At 49.0% G+C, this 24,920-nt stretch overlaps 1 protein-coding gene across 5 annotated transcripts in view; it reads right to left on the bottom strand.

Annotated features, from left to right (window-relative positions):
* LOC119933402 (solute carrier family 15 member 2-like) overlaps positions 1-24,103 on the bottom strand; it is a 100,151-nt gene extending 76,048 nt beyond the window's left edge. For 3 of the 5 annotated variants that reach the window (XM_038752904.1, XM_038752922.1, XM_038752913.1), the window contains exons 1-4: positions 23,995-24,103; positions 13,545-13,622; positions 10,791-10,872; positions 6,563-6,704 (exon numbers count right to left, since the gene is read on the bottom strand). In XM_038752904.1, the coding sequence (XP_038608832.1) occupies positions 6,563-6,704; positions 10,791-10,872; positions 13,545-13,622; positions 23,995-24,093 (401 nt within the window). In that variant the 5' untranslated portion in view covers positions 24,094-24,103. Of the gene's footprint in view, positions 1-6,562; positions 6,705-10,790; positions 10,873-13,544; positions 13,623-23,994 lie in introns of those variants that run through there. The other 2 variants (XM_038752932.1, XM_038752941.1) reach the window with 2 other exon arrangements.
* Between the last annotated feature and the right edge of the window lie 817 nt (positions 24,104-24,920).

Raw genomic sequence — 24,920 nt, 5'->3', positions numbered from 1 at the left:
CAAAACATGTGGACAGTTGTCAAGTCATCAGAACAAATAGAATTAAAGCTAAATGCACATTATTAACAAAGTAAATAGGATAGTAAATATGTACAAGTAAAATAAATAGAGTAATAAATCTGTGCAAACGTATATACAGGTGCTGTGGGGAGGGGAAGGAGGTAGGGCGGGGGGATGGGGAGGAGGAGAGGAAAAAGGGGGCTCAGTCTGGTAAGGCCTCCTGGAGGAGGTGAGCTCTCAGTAGGGCTTTGAAGGGAGGAAGAGAGCTAGCTTGGCGGATGTGCGGAGGGAGGGCATTCCAGGCCAGGGGGAGGATATGGGCCAGGGGTCGACGACAGGACAGGCGAGAACGAGGTACAGTGAGGAGGTTAGTGGCAGAGGAGCAGAAGGTGCGGGCTGGGCTGTAGAAGGAGAGAAGAAAGGTGAGGTAGGAGGGGGTGAGGTGATGGACAGTCTTGAAGCCCAGAGTGAAGAGTTTTTGCTTGATGCATAGGTTGACAGGCAGCCACTGGAGATTTTTGAGGAGGGGAGTAAAATGCCCAGAGTGTTTCTGCACAAAGATGATCCAGCCAGCAGTGTGAAGTATAGACTGAACTGGGGAAAGACAGGCGGATGGGAGATCAGAGAGGAGGCTGATGCAGTAATCCAGTCAGGTTAAGATGAGAGATTGAACCAGCAAGGTAGCAGTTTGGATGGAGAGGATAGGGCGGATCTTGGCGATGTTGTGGAGGTGAGACCGGCAGGTTTTGATGATGGATTGGATTTGAGGGGTGAACGAGAGAGCAGAGTCGAGGATGACACCAAGGTTGTGGGCTTGTGAGACGGGAAGGATGGTAGTGCCATCTATAGTGAAAGGAAAGTCAGGGAGAGGGCAGGGTTTGGGAGGGAAGATAAGGAGCTCAGTCTTGGACATATTGAGTTTGAGATGGCGGGCAGACATCCAGATGGAGATGTCCTGAAGGCAGGAGGAGACACAAGCCTGAAGGGAGGGAGAGAGAGCAGGGGCAGAGATGTAGATGTGGGTGTCATCAGCATAGAGATGATAGTTGAAGCCATGGGAGCGAATGAATTCACCAAGGGAGTGAGTGTAGATAGAGAACAGAAGGGGACCAAGAACTGACCCTTGAGGAACCCCTACAGTAAGGGGATGGGAGGGGGAGGAGGAGCCCGCAAAGGAGACTGAGAATGAATGGCCGGAGAGATAAGAGTAGAACTAGGAGAGGACGGAGTCTGTGAAGCCAAGGTTGGATAGCGTGTTGAGGAGAAAGGGGTGGTCCACAGTGTCGAAGGCACTGTTCACACTCCAATGGCTTCTTCCCCACTGCTTTTAAACATGCCCATATCTCCCCATCCTAAAAAAATTCTCCTTTGACCCCACAGTTCCCTCCAGTTATGACCCAATCTCTTTCCTACCATCTCTCTCCAAAATTCTTGAGTGAGCTGCCTACACCTGGTACCTCAAGTTCCTGTCCGCCAATTTTAAGAAGCAGCGTGGCTCAGTGGAAAGAGTACGGGCTTTGGAGTCAGAGTTCATGGGTTCGAATTCCGACTCCACCAATTGTCAGCTGTGTGACTTTGGGCAAGTCACTTAACTTCTCTGTGCCTCAGTTACCTCATCTGTAAAATGGGGATTAAGATTGTAAGCGCCCCGTGGGACACCCTGATCACCTTGTAACCTCCCCAGTGCTTAGAACAGTGCTTTGCACATAGTAAGTGCTTAATAAATTCCATCATTATTATTATTATTATTTTCTCCTTGACCCTCTCCAATCTGGCTTCCATCCCCGTCGCTTCACAGAAACAACCCTCTCAAAGGTCACCAATGATCTCCTCCTTGTCAAATTCAACAGCCTCTACTCCATCCTAATCCTCCTCTACCGCTAAGCTGCCGATGACACTGTCGATCACTCCTTTCTCCTGGAAACATTAACCGATCTTAGTTTCACCGACACTGTCCTCTCCTGGTTCTCGTCCTATCTCTCTGGCCACTCATTCTCAGTCTCTTTCGCGGACTCCTCCTCTGGCTCCCATCCCCTAACTTGTGGGGTGCCCTTCAAGGCTCAGTTCTGGGTCTGCTTCTTTTCTCCATCTACACCCACTCCCTTGGAAAACTCATTCTCTCACATGGCTTCAACTATCACCTGTATGTCGATGACACCCAAATCTACATCTCCAGCCCTGATCTCTCTCCCTCTCCCATCTTGCATTTCCTCCTGCCTTCAAGACATCTCTACTTGGATGTCCTCCCATCACCTCAAACTTAATATGGCTAAAACTGAATTTCTTATCTTCCCACTGTTGACAGTACAACCATACTTCCTGTCTCACAAGCCTGTAACTTTGGCATTATTCTTGACTCCGCTCTCTTGTTCCCCCCACATATTCAAGCCATCACTAAATCCTGTCAGTTCTACCTTCGCAGCATCACCAGAATCTGTCCCTTCCTCTCCATCCAAACTGCTACCAAATTAATGCAAGCACTTATCCTATCCTGCCTTGATTCTTGCTGACCTCCCTGCCTCCTGTCTCTCCCCAATCCAGTCCATACTCCATTCTGCTGCCCGAATCATTTTCCTTCAAAAACATTCCAACAATGTTTCCCCACTCCTCAAGAAACTCCAGTTGTTGCCCATCCAACTCTGCATCAAACAAAACCTCCTCACCATTGGCTTTAAAGCACTTAATCATCTTGCCCCTCCTACTTCATCTTGCTACTCTCCTACTACAACCCAGCACGCACACTTCATTCCTCTAATGCTAACCTTCCCACTGAACCTCCATCTCATCTATCTTGCCACTGACCTCTTGTCCATGTCCTACCTCTGGCCTGGAATGCCCTCCCTCCTTATATTCATTCATTCATTCATTCAATCGTATTTATTCATCATCATCATCATTTATCACTCATCATTTATACATCATCGTCGGCATCATCATCATTTATTGAGCGCTTACTGTGTGCAGAGTACTGTACTATGCACTTGGGAAGTACAAACCGGCAACATATAGAGACGGTCCCTACCCAACAATGGGCTCACAGTCTAGAAGGGGGAGACAGACAACAAAACCAAACAAGTAGATAGGTGACAATACCATTAGAATAAATAGAATTACAGCTACATATCAGACAGATAGTTGCTCTCCCCCATTTCAAAACCTTGTTGAAGGTACATCTCCTCCAAGAAGCCTTCCCTGACTAAGCCCTCCTCTCCTGTTCTCCCACTCCCTTCTGCACCACTCTTACTTGCTCCTTTATTCATCTTCCTCCCCATCCCCACAGCACATATGTACATATATGTATATATCTGCAACTTACTTATTTATTTAATCTATTTATTTATTTATTTATTCATTTATATTAATGTCTGCCTCCCCCTCTAGACTGTGAGCTCATTGTGAGCAGGAATGTGTCTTTTGTTGTTATATTGTACTCTCCCAAAAGCTTAGTACAGTGCTTTGCACATAGTAAGCGCTCAATAAATATGATTGAATGAATGAATGAATGGTGCCGAATACCAAGACTGTGAGGTCCGGGTTTGGGAGGGTGGCGTTGGCGATGGCAATGGGAAAGTCAAAAAAGGAAAAGGGTTCAGCGCCAATTCATTCATTCATTCATTCATTAAATCGTATTTATTGAGCACTTACTATGTGCAAAGCACTGTATTAAGCACTTGGGAAGTACAAGTAGGCAACATATAGAGACGGTCTGTACCCAACAACAGGCTCACAGTCTAGAAGGGGGAGACAGACAACAAAACAAAACATGTAGAAAGGTGTCAAAATCATCAGAACAAATAGAATTAAAGCTATATGCACATCACTAACAAAATACATAGAATAGTAACAACAGACCTTCTCTGACTAAACCCTCTTTTCCTCTTCTCCTACTCTCTTATCACCCTGACTAGCTCCCTTTATTCATTCACACTGAGAAGCAGCGTGGCTTAATGGAAAGAGCACGGACTTCGGAGTCAGAGGTCGTGGGTTTTAATACTGGCTCCGCCACTTATCAGCTGTGTGACTTTGGGCAAGCCACTTAACTTCTCTTTGTCTCAGTTACCTCATCTGTAAAATGGGGATTAAGACTGTGAGTCCCATGTGGGACAAACTGACTACCTTGTATCTACCCCAGAGCTTACAATAGTGTGTGGCACACAGTAAGTGCTTAACAAATACCATCATCATCATCATTTATCCCCTCGCCCAGCCCCACAGCCTTTAAGTACATAACTGTAATGTATTTATTTATATTCATGTCTGTTTCCCCCTTTGGCTATAAGTTCTTTGTGGGCAGTCCGCTATACTGTTAAATCGAACTCTCCCAAGTGCTTAGTATAGTGCTCTGTACGTGGTAAAAACTCAGTAAATACGACTGACTTGCTGACTGACTGATTCAGGGACCAGAGGTCAGATTCAGCCTGGGCCCCCTTCGGTCATCTCAGGCCATGGAGCCATGAGTGAGACTCCCAGGGAAGGCCCCCAACAGATAGGGCTGTTGTCTCCATCAATCCTTGGCCCGTCAGAGTCCTGTGTGCAAGTCCTGGATCCTTGGGCCACAAATCCCAGGCTCCCCCTGGCCGGGTGGGCAGGACCAAGGGGCTCTTCTTAATAGTAATAATAATAAGAAGAAGAATGGCATTTATTAAGCACTTACTATGTGCAAAGCACTGTTCTAAGCACTAGGGAGGTTGCAAGGTGATCAGGTTGTCCCACAGGAGGCTCACAATCTTCATCCCCATTTTACAGATGAGGTAACTGAGGCCCAGAGAAGTTAAGTGACTTGCCCAAAGTCAACAGCTGACAATTGGCGGAGCTGGGATTTGAACCCATGACCTCTGACTCCAAAGCCCATGCTCTTTCCACTGAACCATGCTGTTTCTCCCCAGGGTCCTGGGCCAGAAGTCAGGCAACCAGAAGCCTGCTTCACTGCATCACGAGCAACCCGAACACTCTCCCCTTCTTTCCCCATCCCTGGCCCAACCATTCATTCATTCATTCATTCATTCATTCAATTTAATCATATTTACTGAATGCTTATTGTGTGCAGAACACTGTACTAAGAGCTTGGGAGAATACAATAGAACAATAAACAGACACATTCCTTGCCCTCAATGAGCTTATAGTCTAGAGGGAGAGACAGACATAAATATAAATAAATAAATGACAGAAATGTACATAAGTGCTGTGGGGCTGGGAGGGGAGATGAATAAAGAGAGCAAGTCAGGGCAACACAAAAGGGAGTGCGAGAAGGGAGAAAGGAGTAGGTTCAGTGACCTTTCCTCCAGCTCAGTTTGCATTCTGAGCTACACATGTCCAGTCAATCGAGGCCACGAAGCCACAAGGCCTACTGGAAAGAGCTCGAGCCTGTGAGTCAGAGGACCTGAGTTCTAATCCCGGCAATGCCAATAGTCTCCTATGTGACCTTGGGCAAGTCATTTAAATTATCTGTGCCTTGGTTACCTCAACTGTAAAATGGGGATTAAATACCTTTTATCCCACCTACTTAGACTGGAGCCCCATGTGGGACAGGGACCATATCTGATCTAATTAACTTGTACCTATCTCAGCGCTTAGGTCAGTGTATGATACATGGTAAGCGCTTAACTAATACCAACAAAAAAATCACTCAGTGGTATTTATTGTGCACTTTCTGCGTGCAGAGCCCAGGCGTGGAAGTCAAAGGACTTGGGTTCTATTGCCGGCTCCACCACTTGTCTGCTGTGTGACCCTGGTCAATTCACTTCCCTTCTCTGTGCCTCAGTTACCTCACCTTTAAAATGGGGATTAAGCCTGTGAGTCCCATGTGGGACAGGGACTGTGCCCAACCTGATTACCTTGTATCTACCCCAGTGCTTACAACAGTGCTTGGCACATAGTAAGCGCTAAACAAATACCATTATTATTACTACACATTTGTGAAAGTTCAAATCGATAGAGTCAATAGTGCGCACAAGCTCACAATCTAGAGGGGAAGACAAAGATTAAAATAAATTACACATGGGTATGTAAATAAGTGCAGTGGGGGTGGGGGATGGATGAATAGCAAAATGTTTAAGGGGAAAAGACCCAAGGGCTTAAGTGACGTCAAAGGGAGAGAGAATAGGATGGGGAAAGAGAGGTAAATCAGGGAAAGTTTCCTGGAGAAGATGTGATTTTTAGGATGGCTTTGAAGGTGGGGAGAATGGAGGTCTGTTGGACAAGAAAGGGGAGGGTGTTCCAGGCCAGAGGGAGGATGTGGATGAAGGGTCGGGGGTGAGATAGATGCTAAGCGCTTAGTACAGTGCTCTAAACACAGTAAGTGCTCAATAAATACGATTGAATGAATGGACGCGATTGAGGCACTGTGAGTAGGTTGGCGCCAGGGGAGTGGAGTGTGTGCACTGGGCTGGAGATCGGTGAGGTGAGGTTGGTGGGGAGAGCTGTGCATTTCTCTCCTCAGCTCAGTGACCTTCCCCCGGCTGAGTTTGCCTGAGAGTCAAGCGAACCCCAGCCCACTCCATCCCCTCCCCTTCCATATTTCCCTTTCCGTATTTCCTCACGCTTGGAGGGACCCCTCCCTTACTTGTATCTCCCCAGCCACGAGTCAGCGATGATGGCTCCCAGGATGCTGATGAAGTAGCACAGGCCACTGAAGGCGTGGTACACAGCCGTGGATGAATTCTCATTCCACTTGAGGAAGTACATGAAATACAGAGTCAGCACAGCTACAGAGAGGTGGGAGACAGCAAAAGGAACAGACTGAAGTCATGTGCACTGTGAAGGCAGCAGCTGAGTGACGCTCAACACCCCCACCCCCGAATCCCCCAATCCCCAGCTACTACCCCCAGAGTTGGCCCAGCAGGAAAGGAGGCAGGGAGAACTTCTTCCCCACAGGTGGCACAGACCAGGGGGGTGTCCTCCCACCTCTGCTCCCTAGTGCCTCAGGACACACCGAGCCACTCTCCCTGCCAGGAGAGAAAAACACCCACAGAATTGCCCCAAGGACCCAGCCCCAACTGCCTACTCCCCCTGACACCCCTCAATTCACGACCCCTTCAGTAATGAGGCACCCTACAGCCAAGCAGGGAAACTAAGGCCGATCCTTCCCCTCCCCGCAGCTGGGAGGGTTGTGTTCGGTGGGGTTAGAGTGAGGAAGGGGAAAGCATCCCACATTCCCAGCATCACGACTGGGAACAGAGAATGCATGCCATCCCATCTCATTTCCCAAAACCCACCCAGGTGCATGCCCTGAGGAAGCAGGAGGCATGGGCCGGGCCTCTAGCCTTGGGGCACTGGAGGGCTTTCTACAACATGAAAAGCATCATGGTGTAGTGAATAGATCACGGGCCTGGGAGTGTGCTCTGCACATAGTAAGCACTCAATAAATACGATTGAATGAATGAATGAGTCAGAAGGTCATGTGTTCTAATCCTGCCTCTGCCACTTGTCTGCTGGGTGACCTTCTCTGTGCCTCAGTTCCCTCATCTGTAAAATGGGGACTAAGATTGTGAGCCCCACATGGGACAGGGACTGTCTCCAACCCAATTTGTCTGTATCCACCCCAGCGCTTAGTTCAGTGTCTGTCACGTAATAAGCACTTAACAAATACCATAATTATTATTATTACAATGAACTCTGGTGCCAGTTTTCTGGGGCCCTATCCCTTTCACCCTTGGCCACACCACACCCCTCCCCACCTGCCTAGGCTGGGAAGGAAGGCCTCCAGGAAGTGGTATTTTTCCCTCTGTTAGGCCTGAAACTGCAGAAGCCAGTCCAGTTAGGGGGGCAGTGTGACTAGAGTTTGGCGGGGGACTGAAAGGGAGCCCAGGGTCCGAGTGACTGGAGGGGAGCGGGGGGGCGGGCGACATGAAGGAAGGATGACTGGAAAGGAATAAGGAGTCCTGAGGGGGTAGATGGAGAGGAGTGGGGACCCTGGGGTGTGGGGTGACTCCTCACTATTGGCTTTAAAGCTCTCCATCATGTTGCCCCCTCCTACCTCACTTGTCTTCTCCCCTTCTCCATCCCAGCCCACACATTCCACTCCTCTGGTTCTTCCTTTCTCACTGTATCTCCATCTCACCTCTCCTGCCACTGACCCCTGGCCCACATCCTACCTCTAGCCTGGAACGCCCTCCCTCCTCAAATCCACCAGACAATCACTCTCACCCCCTTCAAAGCTCTATTGAAGGTGCACCTCCTCCAAGAGGCCTTCCCAGAGTAAGCCCTACTTTTCCTCATCTCCCACTCCCTTCCACGTTACCCTGACTCGGCCCCTTAGCTCTTCCTCCCTCTCCCTGTCCCACAGCACTTATGTATATATATCTATAATTCTGTGTGTTTATATTGATTCCTGTTTACTTATATTGAGGTCCTTCTCCACCCCTCTAGACTGTGAGCCCATTGAGGGGGGGGATGGGGAAGCAGCATGGCTCAGTGGAAAGAGCCCGGGCTTTGGAGTCAGAGGTCAGGGGTTCAAATCCCGGCTCTGCCGTCAGCTGTGTGACTTTGGGCAAGTCACTTAACTTCTCTGTGCCTCATTTACCTCATCTGTAAAATGGGGATTAAGACTGTGTGCCCCCCGTGGGACAACCTGATCACCTTGTGACCTCCCCAGAGCTTAGAACAGTGCTTTGCACATAGTGAGCGCTTAATAAATGCCATTATTATTATGATGATTATTGTCTAACTTTATTGCTATATTGTACTTTCCAAGTGCTTAATACAGTGCTCTGCACACAGTAAGCGCTCAATAAATACGATTGATTGATTGATTGAATGAATGAATGAATGGAGAGGGTGGGGAGCCCACTGGAGAGGGGTGACTGGAGCGAGAGGCCGGTTCAATCAATCAATCAATCAATCAATCGTATTTATTGAGCGCTTACTGTGAGCAGAGCACTGTACTAAGCTCTTGGGGCCAGCAGGAGAGCTGGCGGGGGGAGTGTGGATTCCAAAATTATAATAATAATGGCATTTGTTAAGCGCTTATTTTGTGCCAGGCACTATACTAAGCGCTGTATCTGACAAAGGTGCAAGATGGACAGGGTAAGGGAAGGAGTACAGTGCTCTGCACACAGTAAGCACTCAATAAATACGATTGATTGATTGATTGATTGAGTAGAGGGAGGAGGAGGGGGCATCTGTATATCAGTAAGCGTTTTTGCCGCCAAACTTCCCAATGCCCCAAATTGGTGCCGGGAAGACGGCTGGGCGGCGGCCCGAAGGAAGCCCAGGGCAACAGCTCCAATGCGTCGCCAACGGGTCGGGGCTCCGCGATCTCGGGGCGCTACGGAAATCTGCCCGGCAACGCGCAGACAGCCAATCACTAAGCGCTTAGTACAGTACTCTGCACACAGTAAGCGCTCAATAAATACAATTGATGATGAGGACTGTAGGGCCCGTCCGCTCCAACAGCCAATCGCCGAGGAGAAAGGCAGGCCGAGCACGGTCCCCTTCCCTCCTCCGCCTCCCCGGTGCTAATTGGAGGGCCCGGGAGAATAATAATAATAATAATGGCATTTATTAAGCACTTACTATGTGCAAAGCACTGTTCTAAGCGCTGGGGAGGATACAAGGTGACCAGGTTTGTCCCACAGGGGGCTCACAGTCTTCAACCCCATTTTACAGATGAGGTAACTGAGGCCCAGATAAGTTAAGTGACTCGCCCAAAGTCACACAGCTGACAATTGGCAAAGTCGGGATTTGAACCCATGAACTCCAAAGCCCGGGCTCCTTCCACTGAGCCACACTGAGAACCTAGGCCAAGGGAGAGAGCAGGCTGTGGGAAAGCGGGGCGGGGGTAAGCGTCGCTGAGTGGCACTGGCTGCCAGGCCTCCATCCTCGTGCTCGGCTTTTGTCGTGGTGCCCTTTCGCACCTACGAGGGTCCCTGCGTCACCCGGAGCACAAGGGCCCCGATTCCCTCCTCACCCCACTATTCGCCCCCCAAACTCCTGTTCACTCCACCATTGGCTCCCTGAGCTCCTCCGTGACCCATCTTTCGCTGCCCGAGTGCCTCTGTGACCCATTGTTTGCTCCCCAAGCTCCCTGTAACCCACCATTTGCTCCCCGAGCTCCTCCACACTCCACCATTCGCTCAGCGAGCTCCCTCGTACCCCACCATTCTCTACCCGAGCTTCCCCTATGCTCTGCCCTTCACTCCCCTGCACCCTAACCTCCTCTGTTCACTACCCCTCACTCCCCCGGAAGCTCAAGGGAGCTAGGCCTGCTCTCTCCCATGGCCTAGGTTCTCCCGGGCCCTCCAATTAGCTCCGCCCCAAGTCCCCGAACCCCACCATCCACTCCCCAAGCTTCCCCCATACTCGTCCTTCAGTCCCCATTTCCCACCATCTGCTCCCCGAGTTTCTCCCACATTCTGCCCTTTGTTTCCCCGAGGTGGGGCAGGTAGGGGAAGCAGGGAACAAGTGATGGAGGCGGCAGACAGGTGGAGACTGGGGGCAGGGACAGGGGGTAGAAGCTGGCAGAGGGTGGGTACAGGAGGTGGAGGCCAAGGCCATAGGTGGGCGGAGAAGGGAACCAGTGTGGATGTCATGGTTGGTCATTGTGCCAGGGCACAACCCTGGGGCCCCTGGCAGGACCCTGGCTGAGTTACAGGAAGTGAGTATTGGCTGGGCCATGGCGAGGGATGGGCAGCTTCCAGCCCAGTCCCTAGTCCTGTGCTCCTTCGCCTAACCTCATGGTCAGAGGGCAATCCTCTGGCCTCTGGTCCCCGTGATGCCGCTGGTGGTGATCCCTGCCTTCTACCCCCAACCCCCCGCATGGCTCCTGGACACCGGATTGATCCGATTGGTACCTTTTGTGCCATGGAAGGCAAAGCGCTCTGCAAACTCGCTAACCAAGATGAAGATGATGCCCAGCGGGAACCTGTGGGTTCTCTAGGGGAACAAAAGAAGAGGAGTTTGGGGGAGGGCAGGACGGGAGGACTGGAAAGAGAGGATGGGACGAAGGGCAGGATTGGGAACAGGGAGAAGGGCAGGGTGGAGCAGGGGTCCAAGGACGAGAACGTGATGGGAGGGGAAGAGCCTTAAAGCTCTCTCTGCCCCCTTGGACTGGCCAGGAGCAACGTCTGCAGCCTAGAGTTGCAGGGCAAGTGAGATTGAGTCAACATTTTTACATGCACCTGCTGTGAGCCTTCTGTTGGCAGTGCTGTACTGGATGCCTGTTGTGAGCAGAGCATTGAGCTGGGCACCTGCTTTGGGCACAGCACTGTGCTGGGTGCCTGCTGTGGGCAGACTGCTGTATTGGCACTTGGGAACATACAATAGAATGACATGGTCTAGGCTAGGGGTGCCTACAATTAGTCAGTCAATCAATCAATGGTATTTATTGAGTGCTTACTCTGTACAGAGCACTGTACTAAGCACTTGGAGGAGTCCAATACACCAGAGTTGGTGGACAGGTTCTCTGCCCACAAGGAGCTTACAGTCTAGAGGGGAGGCAGACACTAATATAAATAAATTATGGGAATGTAATTTATGTAGTCTACCCTAGAGGCACTTGCAGTCAATCTACGCTAGCATGGTCTAATGGTTAGAGCATGGGCCTGGGATTCAGAAGGACCTGGGTTCTAATCACGGCTCCACCACTTGTCTGCTGTGTGATCTTGGGCAAATCACTTCACTTTGCTGTGCCTCAGTTACCTCATCTGTAAAGTGGGGAATAATAATACTTATTATTATTATTATCATGGTATTTGTTAAGCTGCTTACTATGTGCCAGGCACTGTACTAAGCACTGGGGTGGATATGAGCAAATCTGGTTGGGCACAGTCCCTGTTCCACGTGGGGCTCACAATCAATCTCCATTTTACAGGAGAGGTCACTGAGACCCAGAGAAGTGAAGTGGCTTGCCCAAGGCCACACAGCAGACAAGTGGCAGAACTGGGATTAGAACCCATGACCTTCTGACTCTCTGGCCCATGCTCTATCCACTATGCTGTGCTGCTTCCCTTAAAACTGTAAGCCCTATGTGGGACAGGGACTATGTCAAATCTGCTTAGCTTGTATCGACTCCAGTGCTTAGAAGAGCGCCTGGCACATGGTAAGTGCTTCACAAATACTATCATTATTATTGGGTATCTACAGTCAGTCTACACTAGAGGTGCTTTAATCCAGTTGGAAAAACAACCTCTGGACACAAGTAGCCTCAACCCCAGTAGGATAAAGAATCACTTCCCCGACCAATACCACCCAGCAGCACCACTCAGGACACATACCTAGGGGTATTTCATTTCTAGATTGTTCTGAGGAGCTGGTGACATTCTCCCTCCTCATCATAGTCATGGTTCTGTTCTCCTCCTGGCTGTGGCTTCTCTGTCCTCCCCTGTGTCTCACCGTTTCATTGTCAGTGTCAGTCTGGTTTCTGTTGTGTTTCCCCAAGTGCTTAGTACAGTGCTTTGCACTCAGTGCCAGCTCTGTATAATAATCCCTGTGGCATTTGTTCAGCACTTACCATGTGCCAAGTACTGTCCTAAGCACTGGGAAAGATACAAGGTCATCAGATCAGACTCAGTCGCTGTCCCACATGGGGCTCCCAGTCTCAGGGGGTGAGAGAACAGGCATTTAATCCTCAGTTCAGGGATGAGGAAACTGAGGCCCAGGAAACTTAATTGATTTGCCTAAGGTCACACAGCAGGCAAGTTACTATTCTATTTATTTTGTTAATGATGTGCATCTAGCTTTACTTCTATTTATTCTGATGACTTGACACCTGTCCACATGTTTTGTTTTGTTGTCTGTCTCCCCCTTCTAATAATAATAATAATGATGGCATTTGTTAAGTGCTTACTATGTGCAAAGCACTGTTCTAAGCACTGGGAGGGATACAATGTGATCAAGTTGTCCCATATGGGGCTTACAGTCTTAATCCCCATTTTTACAGATGAGGTAACTGAGGCTCAGAGAAGTTAAGTGACTTGCCCAAGGTCACACAGCAGACTTGTGGTGGAGCCAGGATTCGAACCCATGACCTCTGACTCCAAAGCCCATGCTCTTTCCACTGAGCCACACTGCTTCTAGACTGTGAGCCCATTGTTAGGGATCATTTCTATATGTTGCCAACTTGTACTTCCCAAGTGCTTAGTACAGTGCTTTGCACATAGTAAGTGCTCAATAAATACGATTGAATAAATGAATGAATGAAAGTGGTGGAGATGGACTTAGAACCCAGGTCTCCTGGTTCCCTGGCCCGAACTCTTTCCTATAGGCCATGCTGCTTCTCATTGATTGATTGATTTCCTTGTGATTTTTGTCATTTGTTTCCCAGATGGCTGGTGCAACAGCATGGGCATTAGTCAGCCAGGGAAGGCCTTCCGGAGGAGGTAGCTAAAGGATTGGCATTCCCAGGTAGATGAGCAGTTAGTCAGGGAAGACCTCTTGGATGAAGTGACTTTTGAGGTGGAAAGGGATGTTATTTGGTGGATTTGGGCAGGAATAGCAGTAGTAACATTTATTGAGTGCCCACCGTACTTACTAGATACTTGAAATGTAGAGAATAACAAATGCCCTCCCTCCCCCATTCCCCCTCGACAAGGAACTTAGGAACTTACATGGATGATTTCCAAGCTGGACACAGAAGAGTCAGAAGAGAGGATCAGGTTGGACGTGAACTTCGGAGAACTTAAGAACTGGGATGTGCCAGGAGAAGAGAGAGGTTTCAAAATCTACTCCATCCCCCCGGGCTCTGAGCCCATCTCTTCCCTTTTTATAAGACCCTTGCATCCACCCTTCCTCCCTCCAAGACCGCCATCTTCAACTGCTGCCACGTGGTTTCTTTTCTTCTGCCTTTAAACCCACCGTTGTCTCCACCCACCCTAAAGTACCCTTCTTCGCTAGGCCCACCATACCATCTCCCTCCTCCCACTCTCTCCTTGGCCCTGTTCACAGTGGCTTCAGTCCCCTCTGCCTTTTGGAGGCCAATCTCGCCATCACCAGTAACCTGCCCTTTGCCAAAGTCATCGGCCCCTATTGCATCCTGACACTCCTCAATCTTTCGGTTTCTTTAGGCACTGGAGACCACCACCTCACCTTGGTTTCTCTGACCCCAACTTCTCCGATGGGAAGTCCATCCGCTCCGCCCTTACAGCTCCCCCCTATCTTTGAGGCACATGGCACACTTTTGACTTTCTTCTTTTTCATGGTATTTTTAAAGCACTTCCTATGTGTCAAACATTGTTCTAGGCACTGGGGTAAGAACAAGTTAGTTAAGTCAGATTTACAGTCTAAGAAGGAGGGAGGAAAGGTATTTAATCTCCATTTCACAGTTGAGGAAATGGAGGCACAGAGAAGTTAAGTGACTTGCCCAAGGTCACCGAGGAAACAGTTGGCAGGGCTGTGATTAGAACCCAGTTCCACTGACTCCCCAGTCTGTGCTCTTTCCACTAGGCCATGCTACTTCTTCTCCTCCCTCCCCCATCACTACCTCGCAGACTTTGCTCAAACCACTTTCCTTGTCTCTTTTTCATCTCTCTCGCTGCTGACTTCATCCTCCCGCCCTTCCTCCTGCCTGAAAATCCTTCCCCTTCACACTTCTCCCCATCTTCAAAGTTCAATTACAATCTTACCACTCGATCAATGTTATTTGTTGAGCACTTAGTGCGGAGCACTACGAAAGGGTTGGTAGATACGATCAGCCAATCCGTCATATTTATTGAGCACTTCATGTGAGCAGAGCACTGTACCAAGCGCTTGGGAGAGTATAGTATAACAGAGTTGTTAGATACATTACCTGCCCACAAGGAGCTTCCAATCTAGAGGGAGAAAGATAATAAAACAATGATAGATGAGGAAGCAGCCAAGAATAAGATAGTGTTCATTACAGTTGTGGGTGTTTTTTAGCAGGGATTAAGTGCATGGATGATGCAGAAGGGAGGGGAAATAGGCTGGGAAGATGAGAAAATAGTCAGGGAAGGCTTCCTGGAGGAGAAAGGATTTCAGTAGGGGTTGGAAGGTATACAATGTGCTGATCTGTCAGAGGCAGCATGGCCTAATGAATAGAGCAAAGTCCTGGGAGTCAAAGGACATGAGCTCTAATCCCAGCTCAGCCAATTGTCTGTTGTGTGACCTGGGGCAAGTCACTTCACTTCTCTGTGCCTCAGTTTCATCATCCACAAAATGGAGATTAAGACTGTGAGCCCGGTATGGGACAGGGACAATGTCCAGACAAAATTGCTTGTATCCCCCCAGTGTTTAGTACAGTGCCTGACATATAGCAAGCACTTAACAATATTATTATTATTATTATTATTATTATTATTATTATTATTATATAGGAAGACTTAGTTCCAGGCAGGAGGGAGGGCCTGAGGAAGAAGTCAATGGCAACAGAGGTGTAAGTGGCACTCATTTGTTCAATCGTATTTATTGAGCACTTCCTGTGTGCTGAGCAATGAACTAACTGCTTGGCAGAGTACAAATGAACAATAAACAGACACATTCCCTACCCACAACAAGCTTACAGTCTAGAGGTGGAGGCATACATTAACATAAATAAATAAATGACAGATATGTACATAAGTGCTGTGGGGCTGGGAGGGGGGATGAATGAAGAGAGCATGTCAAGGAAATGTAGGAGGGAGAGAGAGAAGAGGAAGGGGGAGGGAGGGCTTAGTAAGGGAAGGCCTCTTGGAGGAGATGTGCCTTCAATAAAGCTTTGAAGTGGGGGAGAATAATTGGCTGTCGGATATGAGGAAGGAGGGTATTCCAGGCAAAAGGCAGGATGTGGGTGAGAGGTTGGTGATGAGCTAGATGAGATCAAGATAGAGTGAGAAGGTTAGCATTAGAGGAGCAAAATTAGCAGGCTGGGTTGTAGTAGGAGAGTAGTAAGGTGAGGTAGGAGGGGACAAGGTGATTTAGTGCTTTAAAGTCAATGGTGAGGAGTTTCTGTTTGATGTGGAGGTGAGTGGGCAACCACTGCAGGTTCTTGAGGAGTGGGAAAACATGGCCGAAATGTTTCTGTAGAAAAATGAGCTGGGCAGCAGGGAGAAGTATGGACTGGAGTGAGGAGAGACAGAAGGCACGTAGGTCTGCAAGGAGGCTGATACAGTCATCCAGGTGGGAAAGGATAATTTCTTGGATTAACAATCAATCAATCAATCATATTTATTGAGCACTTACTGTGTGCAGAGCACTACTAAGCGCTTGGGAAGTACAAGTTGGCAACATATAACGAGGTAGCATATAGCATTAACGAGGTAGCAGTTTGGATGGAGAGGCTAAGGTGGATTTTAGTGATGTTATGAAGGTAGAACCGACAGGACTTAGTGATAGATTGAATATGTTGGCTGAATGAGAGAGAGGAGTCAAGGATAACACCAGGTTTACTGGCTTGCAAGACAGGAAGAATGGTAGTGCCATCTACAGCGATGGGAAGGTTAGTGGAAGGACAGGGTTTGGGTAAGAAGATAAGGAGTTCACTTTTAGACATATTAAGTTTGAGATGGCAGGAGGACATCCAAGTAGAGATGTCTTGAAGGCAGAAGGAAATGCGAGATTACAGAGAGGGTAAGCGATCAAGGCTGGAGTTGTAGATTTGGGTGTCATCCACATAGAGGTGTTAGTTGAAGCCATGTGAGTGAATGAGAACTCCAAGGGAGTGGATGTAGATGCAGAATAGAAGGGGATCCAGTACTGAACCTTGAGGTACTCCCACGTTTATGGGGTGGGAGACAGAGGAGGAGCCCACGAAAGAGATTGAGAATGAGCAGACAGAGAGGAGGAGAACCAGGAGAGGACCATGTCAGTGAAGCCGAGGTTAAATAATGTTTCCAAGAGAAGGGGGAGATCAACAATTTCGAAGGCAGCTGAGCAATTGAGGAGGATTAGGATGGAGTAGATGCTGTTGGATTTGGCAGGAAGAAGATCATTGGTGACTTTTGAGAGGGCAGTTTCTGTGGACTGAAGGGGACGGAAGCCAGATTGGAGGAGGTCAAGGAGAGGAACTTGAGACAGCGGGTGTAGACAACTTGCTCAAAGATTTTGGAGAGGAATGGTAGGAAAGAGATGGCATGACAACTGTAGGGAGACGTGGGGTCAAGGAAGGGATTTTCTAGGAGAGGGGAGACAGGGGAGAGGGGAGACAGAGAATGTTTGAAAGTGGTGGGAAAGAAGCCATTGGAGAGCGAACAGTTGAAGATGGCAGTTAGGGAGGGAAAAAAGGAGGGGACAGTTGTTTCGATAAGTTGTGAAGGAATGGCATTGGGTGTGCAAGTGGAGTGGAGTGGAATTCAAGAGAAGACAGGAGATCTCCTCTAGAGAGACCCCTGGGAAAGATGGGAAAGTTAAAGAAGGGGCAGGAGGAGGGAGGGACTGAGGAGGGACAGGAGAGATTTTTAGGGAGATGACATCTGAAAAGTATCATTTTTTTCAATAAAGTAGGTGACCAGGTCATTAGGGGCAAGAGATGGGGAAGTCAGTGGGATGGGGGGGGGGGGGTTGTGGAGGGAGTTTAGCATCTGGAACAACTCGCAAGGGTAATGGACATAGGTGTTAATAAAGATGGAGAAATAATTTTGTCAGGCAGATGAGAAGGCAGAGTTAAAGCAGGCAAGGATAAACCTGAAATGAACGAAGTAAGCCTGATATCTAGATTTCCACCAGCAGCGCTCAGTGACTTGGCACAAGAGTGAAGGAGGTGGACTGTGGAGGTGATCCAGGCTGTGAGTTAGTGGTATGAGAATGACAAAGGGATGGGGGAACAAGTGAGTTGAGTTCAATAGAGAGGGTGGTGTTGAGAGCATCATTTGGTCATCAAGGGAAGGTAGTTTGGGTAAGGAGGCTAATAAGCCTGTTGTGGGCAGGGATTTTCTCTATTGCTGAATTGTACTTTCCAAACACTTAGTACAGTGCTCTGCACACCATGAGCGCTCAATAAATATGACTGAATGAATGAATGAGTAAATGGGGCATGATGAGTTGAGAAAATTGGATGGGTCAAAAGATTGGAGGTCTACTTGGGGGAGCAGCATGGATTTGCAGGGAGGAGGTGCGTTTGAGAGAAGGCAGGTGAGGAGGTTATGTTCAGATAAAGGGATTTCAGAGTTGTTAAGGGTGGAGATTGTGCAGTGGCTAGAGATGATGAGATCGAGTGTGTGTCCAAGTTGGTGACTGGGTGAGGTGGGGTGGAGCAAGAGGTCAGTGGAATTGAGGAGTGATAGAAGCAGGTGACGGAAGGGTCAACTGGAGCATCTCTGTGGATATTGAAGTCTCTGAGGATCAATGTAGGCATGGAGAAAGAGAGAAGGAATGTGAAAAAGGGAGCCAAATGGTTAAAAAATTTGGAGGTGAGACCTTGGGCGGGGGCCGGGGGGGGGCGGGGGGCGGGGGCGGCGGTAGATGACCATGACTAATATCTGGAGTGCGTGGTAGAGGAGGGCAGAAGTGTGTGGGCCGGATTGGAGTCAGAGAGAAGTGAGGAGAATTAAGGGAGAGAGAGCGCAGTGGGTACCTTGAACCTGGAGTCCCTCAAGGCTCAGTTCCAGATCCCCTTCTATTCTCCAGCTAGAGAACTAATTCACTTCCACGGCTTCACCTGCCCCCTCTCCATGAATGATTGCCAAATCTCCATCTCCAGCCCTGATCTCGCTCCCTCACTGCAGGCTCACATTTCCTCAGGACATCTCTCTGTGGTCCTCCCTCTGCCCATCCGCCAAGCTAGCTCTCTTCCTCCCTTCAAGGCCCTACTGAGAGCTCACCTCCTCCAGGAGGCCTTCCCAGACTGAGCCCCTTCCTTCCTCTCCCCCTCGTCCCCCTCTCCATCCCCCCCATCTTACCTCCTTCCTTTCACAGCACCTGTATATATGTATATATGTTTGTACATATTTATTATTCTATTTATTTATTTATTTATTTATGTTACTTGTACATATCTATTCTATTTATTTTATTTTGTTAGTATGTTTGGTTTTGTTCTCTGTCTCCCCCCTTTTAGACTGCGCGCCCACTGTTGGGTAGGGACTGTCTCTATATGTTGCAAACTTGTACTTCCCAAGCGCTTAGTACAGTGCTCTGCACACAGTAAGCGCTCAATAACTACGATTGATGATGATGTCCTGCAGACACCGAAAGTTAATGTCCAAAACAGACCTCCTCACCTTCCCACCCAAACCCTGTCCTCCCTATGACTTTCCCATCAGTGTGGACAATATCACCATCCTCTGTGTCTCACAAGAGAAGAAGCATGCCCTAGTGGAAAGAGCATGGGCCTGGGAGTGAGAGGATCTGGGTTCTAATCTTGGCTCTGTTGATTGCTCTGCCAATTGCTTGCCCTATGACCTTGGGCAAGTCACTTAACTTCTCTGTGCCTCAGTTTTCTCAACTGTAAAACGGGAATCATTCTCCCTCCTACTTAAGACTGTGAACTCCCATGCCGGACAGGGACTGTGTCCAACCTAATTAACTTGTACCTACCCCAGTGCTTAGAACAGTGTTTGACACACAGTGAGCACTTAATAAAGTGTCATAAAACAAAAACAAGTAAGCCCATAATTTTGGCATTAGCCACGACCCTTTTCTCTCATTCAATCCACATATTCAATCTGTCACCAAATTCTGTCGATTCTACTTTCACAACATTGCCAAAGTCCACCCTCCCCTCTCTATCCAAACTGTTACCAAGCTGATCCAACCACTTATCCTATCAACTATTGGATTTTCCTCCTCTCTAATCTCATCATGCCCCATTTATTTATTCATTCATTCATTCATTCAATCGTATTTATTAAGTGCTTACTGTGTGCAGAGCATTGTACTAACTGCTTGGGAAAGTACAATGCAGCAATAAAGAGTGACAATCTCTGCCCACAACAAGCTCACAGTCTAGAGTGGGGAGGCAAACAACAATGCAAGTAAACAGACATCAATCCCCCACCCTACCTCCTTCCCCTCCCCACAGCACCTGTATATATGTTTGTACATATTTATTACTCTATTTGTTTTACTTGTACATATTTACTATTCTATTTATTTTCTTAATGATGTGCATCTAGCTCTATTTCTGTTTATTCTGATGACTTGACACCTGTCTACATGTTTTGTTTTGTTGTCTGTCTCCCCCTTATAGACCGTGAGCCCGTTTTTGGGTAGGGACCGTCTCTATATGTTGCCAACTCGTACTTCCCAAGCACTTTTGCTTTGCACACATTAAGCGTTCAATAAATACGATTGAATGAATGAATATATACATAAGTAATGTGGGGTAGGGCCGGGGGGAGAGCAAAGGGAGCAAGTCAGGGTGAGGCAGAAGGGAGTGGGAGATGAGGAAAAGTGGGGATTGGTCTGGTAAGGCCTCTTGGAGGAGATACGCCTTCAGTAATGCTCTGAAGGAGAAGAGAGTAATTGTCTGGTGGATTTGAGGAGGGAGGGAGCTCCAGGCCAGAGGTAGGATGAGGGCCAGGGTCGGCAGCGAGACAGGAAAGATGGAGTCACAGTGAGAAAGTTAGCACCAGAGGAGCAAAGTGTGTGGGTTGGGTTGTAGAAGGTGAGAAGCGAGGTGAGTTAGGAGTTTGGAGGAGTTAGGAGTGAGTTATCGCCCCATCTCCCTCCTACCATTCCTTTCCAAACTCCTTGAACAAGTTGTCTACACGCGCTGCCTCGAATTCCTCAACAACAACTCTCTCCTCGACCCCCTCCAGTCTGGCTTCCATCCCCTACATTCCACGGAAACTGCCCTCTCAAAGGTCACCAATGATCTCCTGCTTGCCGAATCCAACGGCTCATACTCTATCCTAATCCTCCTCGACCTCTCAGCGGCCTTCGACACTGCGGACCACCCCCTTCTCCTCAACACGCTATCCGGCCTTGGCTTCACAGACTCTGTCCTCTCCTGGTTCTCCTCTTATCTCTCCGGTCGTTCATTCTCAGTCTCTTTTGCAGGCTCCTCCTCCCTCTCCCATCCCCTTACTGTGGGGGTTCCCCAAGGTTCAGTGCTTGGTCCCCTTCTGTTCTCGATCTACACGCACTCCCTTGGTGACCTCATCCGCTCCCACGGCTTCAACTATCATCTCTACGCTGATGACACCCAGATCTACATCTCTGCCCCTGCTCTCTCCCCCTTCCTCCAGGCTCACATCTCCTCCTGCCTTCAGGACATCTCCATCTGGATGTCTGCCCGCCACCTAAAACTCAACATGTCCAAGACTCAACTCCTTGTCTTCCCTCCCAAACCCTGCCCTCTCTCTGACTTTCCCATCACTGTTGATGGCACTACCATTCTTTCCATCTCACAAGCCTGCAACCTTGGTGTCATCCTCGACTCCGCTCTCTCACTCACCCCTCACATCCAAGCTGTCACCAAAACCTGACGGTCTGAGCTCTGCAACATTGCCAAGACCCGCCCTTTCCTCTCCATCCAAACCGCTACCCTGCTCATTCAAGCTCTCATCCTATCCCGTCTGGACTACTGCATCAGCCTTCTCTCTGATCTCCCATCCTCGTGTCTCTCCCCACTTCAATCCATACTTCATGCTGCTGCCCGGATTGTCTTTGTCCAGAAACGCTCTGGGCATGTTATTCCCCTCCTCAAAAATCTCCAATGGCTACCAATCTGCGCATCAGGCAGAAACTCCTCACCCTGGGCTTCAAGGCTGTCCATCCCCTCGCCCCCTCCTACCTCACCTCCCTTCTCTCCTTCTCCAGCCCAGCCCACACCCTCCGCTCCTCTGCCGCTAAACTCCTCACCGTGCCTCGTTCCCGCCTGTCCTGCCGTTGACCCCCGGCCCACGTCATCCCCGGGCCTGGAATGCCCTCCCTCCTCACATCTGCCAAGCTAGCTCTCTTCCTCCCTTCAAGGCCTTAATGAGAGCTCACCTCCTCCAGGAGGCCTTCCCAGACCGAGCCCTCTCCTTCCTCTCCCCCTCGTCCCCCTCTCCATCCCCCCGTCTTACCTCCTTCCCTTCCCCACAGCACCTGTATATATGTATATATGTTTGTACATATTTATTACTCTATTTATTTATTTATTTATTTTACTTGCACATATCTATTCTATTTATTTTATTTTGTTAATATGTTTGGTTTTGTTCTCTGTCTCCTCCATCTAGACTGTGAGCCCACTGTTGGGTAGGGACTGTCTCTATATGTTGCCAACTTGTACTTCCCAATCGCTTAGTACAATGCTCTGCACAGTAAGTGCTCAATAAATACGATTGATTGATTGATTGATTAGGAGGGGGTGAGGTGATGATGTGCTTTAAAGCCAAAGGAGAGGAGTTTTTGTTTGATTTGGAGGTGAACAGGTAACCACTGGAGATTTTTGAGTTGGGAGGTGACACGTCCTGATCATTTCTGTCGAAAGATAATGCGGGCAGTGGAGTGAAGTTTGGACTGCAGTGGGGAGAGGCAGGAGGTTAGGAGGTCAGCAAGGAGGCTGATGCAGTAATCTAGGTGGGGTAGGATGAATGATTGTATTAACAAGGTAGCAGTTTAGATGGAGAGGAAAGGATGTATTTTAGCTATGTTGTGAAGGTTAAACCAACAAGATTTGGTGATGGATTGAATGTGTGGGTTGAATTAGAGGATGAGTTAAGGATAATGCCAAGGTTACTGGCTTGTGAGACAGGGAAGGATGGTGGTGTCATCTACAGTGATGGGAAAGTCTACACACAGCACACACAGCCCACAGCATTCATGTATATATGAATATATAAGATTTTAATTTATATTGATGTCTGTTTACTTGTATTAATTTTTTCTCCACCCCCTAGACTGTGAGCTCACTGTGGGCAGGGATTGTCTCTTTATTGCTGTATTGTACTTTCCAAGTACTTAGTACTGTGCTCTGCACAAAGTGAGCACTTGGTAAATATGATTGAATGAATGAATGAATAGGGGCTCATAGTCATAAGTAGGAGGTAGAACAGATGTTGAATCCCTATTTTACAGTTGAGGAAACTGAGGCACAGAAAAGTTAAGTGACTTGCCCAAGTTGACATAGCAAGCAATTGGCAGAACAATCGGCAGAGCTGGGATTAGAATCCAGGTACTCTGACTCCCAAGCCTGTGTTCTTTCCACTAGCCTATGTTGCTTCATTCATTCATTCATTCAGTTGTATTTATTTAGCACTTACTGTGTGCAGAGCACTGTACTAAGCACTTGGAAAGTGCAATTCAGCAACAATTAGAGATAATCCCTACCCAACAACAGGCTCATAATCTAGAAGGGGGGAGACAGAAATCAAAACAAGTAAACAGGCATCAATAGCATCATTATAAATAAATAGAATTATAGATACATACACATCAGTAATAAAATAAATAGAATAATAAATTTGTGCATACTTACACAAGTGCTGTGGGACAGGGAGGGGGGTAGAGAAGAGAGAGGGAGTCAGGGCGATTGGGAGGGGCACAGGCTCACCCTCAGGGCATGGTTGCTGGGGAACACAGGCTGACCCTCTGGGTGAGGATACTGGTTGGACACAGACTGACCCTCAGGGCAAAGATGCCAGGGAACACAGGCTGGCCCTCAGAACAAGGACACCAAGGAATATAGGCTGACCCTTGTGGGGAGGAGGATGGGGGACATAGGCTGACCCTCAAGGTGAGCACAACAGAGAACACAGGCTGACCTTTGGGGCATATATGCTGGGGGGACTTGGGCTGACCCTTGGGGTGATGATACCAGGGAACACAGGCTGACTCTCAGGGCAAGGACACCAAGGAGCATAGGCTGACCCTCGGGGTGAGAATGTTGGAGGACACAGGCTAACACTTGGGGCAAGGATGCCAGGGGGTCACAGGTTGACCCTCGGGGTGAGGACACCAAGGGGCACAGGCTGAGGGGTGACCCTGTGGGTGAGGATGCCTGGGGCACAGGCTGACCCTCGGGGGAAGGACACGTGAGGTGGGGTGGGGGTGGGGAAGTCTAATCCTTTGGGCAAGGACACCGAGGGACACAGGCTGACCCTCGGGGCGAGGACACTGGGGGGCACAGACTGATTCACATTGCCACAGTGAAGTAAAGCCTAAGCCTGTTCTCGTTCTTCCAGCCTAGCCAGGAAATACCTTAGAAACGTGTCCCTTTACGGTGGTCCCCTCCTGCTCTTCCCCCGGATTGGGAGGGGCCGTGGTAGCATTTTCCGGGGCTGCCCCCGGGGCTGCCATCCCTAACTGCTAGCATCGCCAACGGCCTCAACTGCTGCCTCCAGAACCGCCCAGAATTCCAGAGCCCTGGTCACCATTCCATCCTCCCCATCACCACCCCCCACCGACCACTGGGGTACAACCTAGTGACTGCCCAGCGACCACCCAGCAGCCATTCAGAAAACCCCCTGAGGCCACCTGCTGACCTCCTAGGGACCACTCAGTGATCATCTAGTAGCCTGACGATTCCATCCAAACTTCTACCTTGCTGATTCAGTCTCTCATCCTATCCCAACTGGATTACTGCACCGGCCTCCTTTCTGATCTCCCATTCTCCTGTTTCTCCCCGCTTCAGCCTATACTTCACTCTGCTGCCCGGATTATCTATGTACAGAAATGATGTGGGCATGTCACTCCCCTCCTCAAAAATCTCCTGAGGTTGCCTGTCAACCTATGAATCAAGCAAAAACTCCTCACTCTCAGCTTCAAGGCTGTCCATCTCCTCGCCCCCTCCTACCTCACCTCCCTTCTCTCCTTCTACAGCCCAGCCCACACCCTCCACTCCTCACCTGCTAACTCCTCACTGGGCTTCATTCTCACCTGTCCCACTGTCGACTCCTGGCCCATGTCCTACTTCTGGCCGGGAATGCCCTCCCTCCACACATCCGCCAAACTAGCTCTCTTCCTTCCTTCAAAGCCCTACTGAGAGCTCACCTCCTCCAGGGGACCTCCCAGACTTAGCCTCCCCCACTTCCTCTGCTCCTCCTTCCCTCCCCATTGGCCCCTCCCTCCCTCTGCCCAAACCTTTTCCCCTCCCCACAGGCCTTGTGTATATTTGTACATATTTA

The sequence above is a fragment of the Tachyglossus aculeatus genome, chromosome 1 (genome assembly GCF_015852505.1).
Source record: "Tachyglossus aculeatus isolate mTacAcu1 chromosome 1, mTacAcu1.pri, whole genome shotgun sequence".
NCBI classification, from domain to species: Eukaryota; Metazoa; Chordata; class Mammalia; order Monotremata; family Tachyglossidae; genus Tachyglossus; species Tachyglossus aculeatus.
This window is presented reverse-complemented; position numbering and strand designations above follow the sequence as displayed.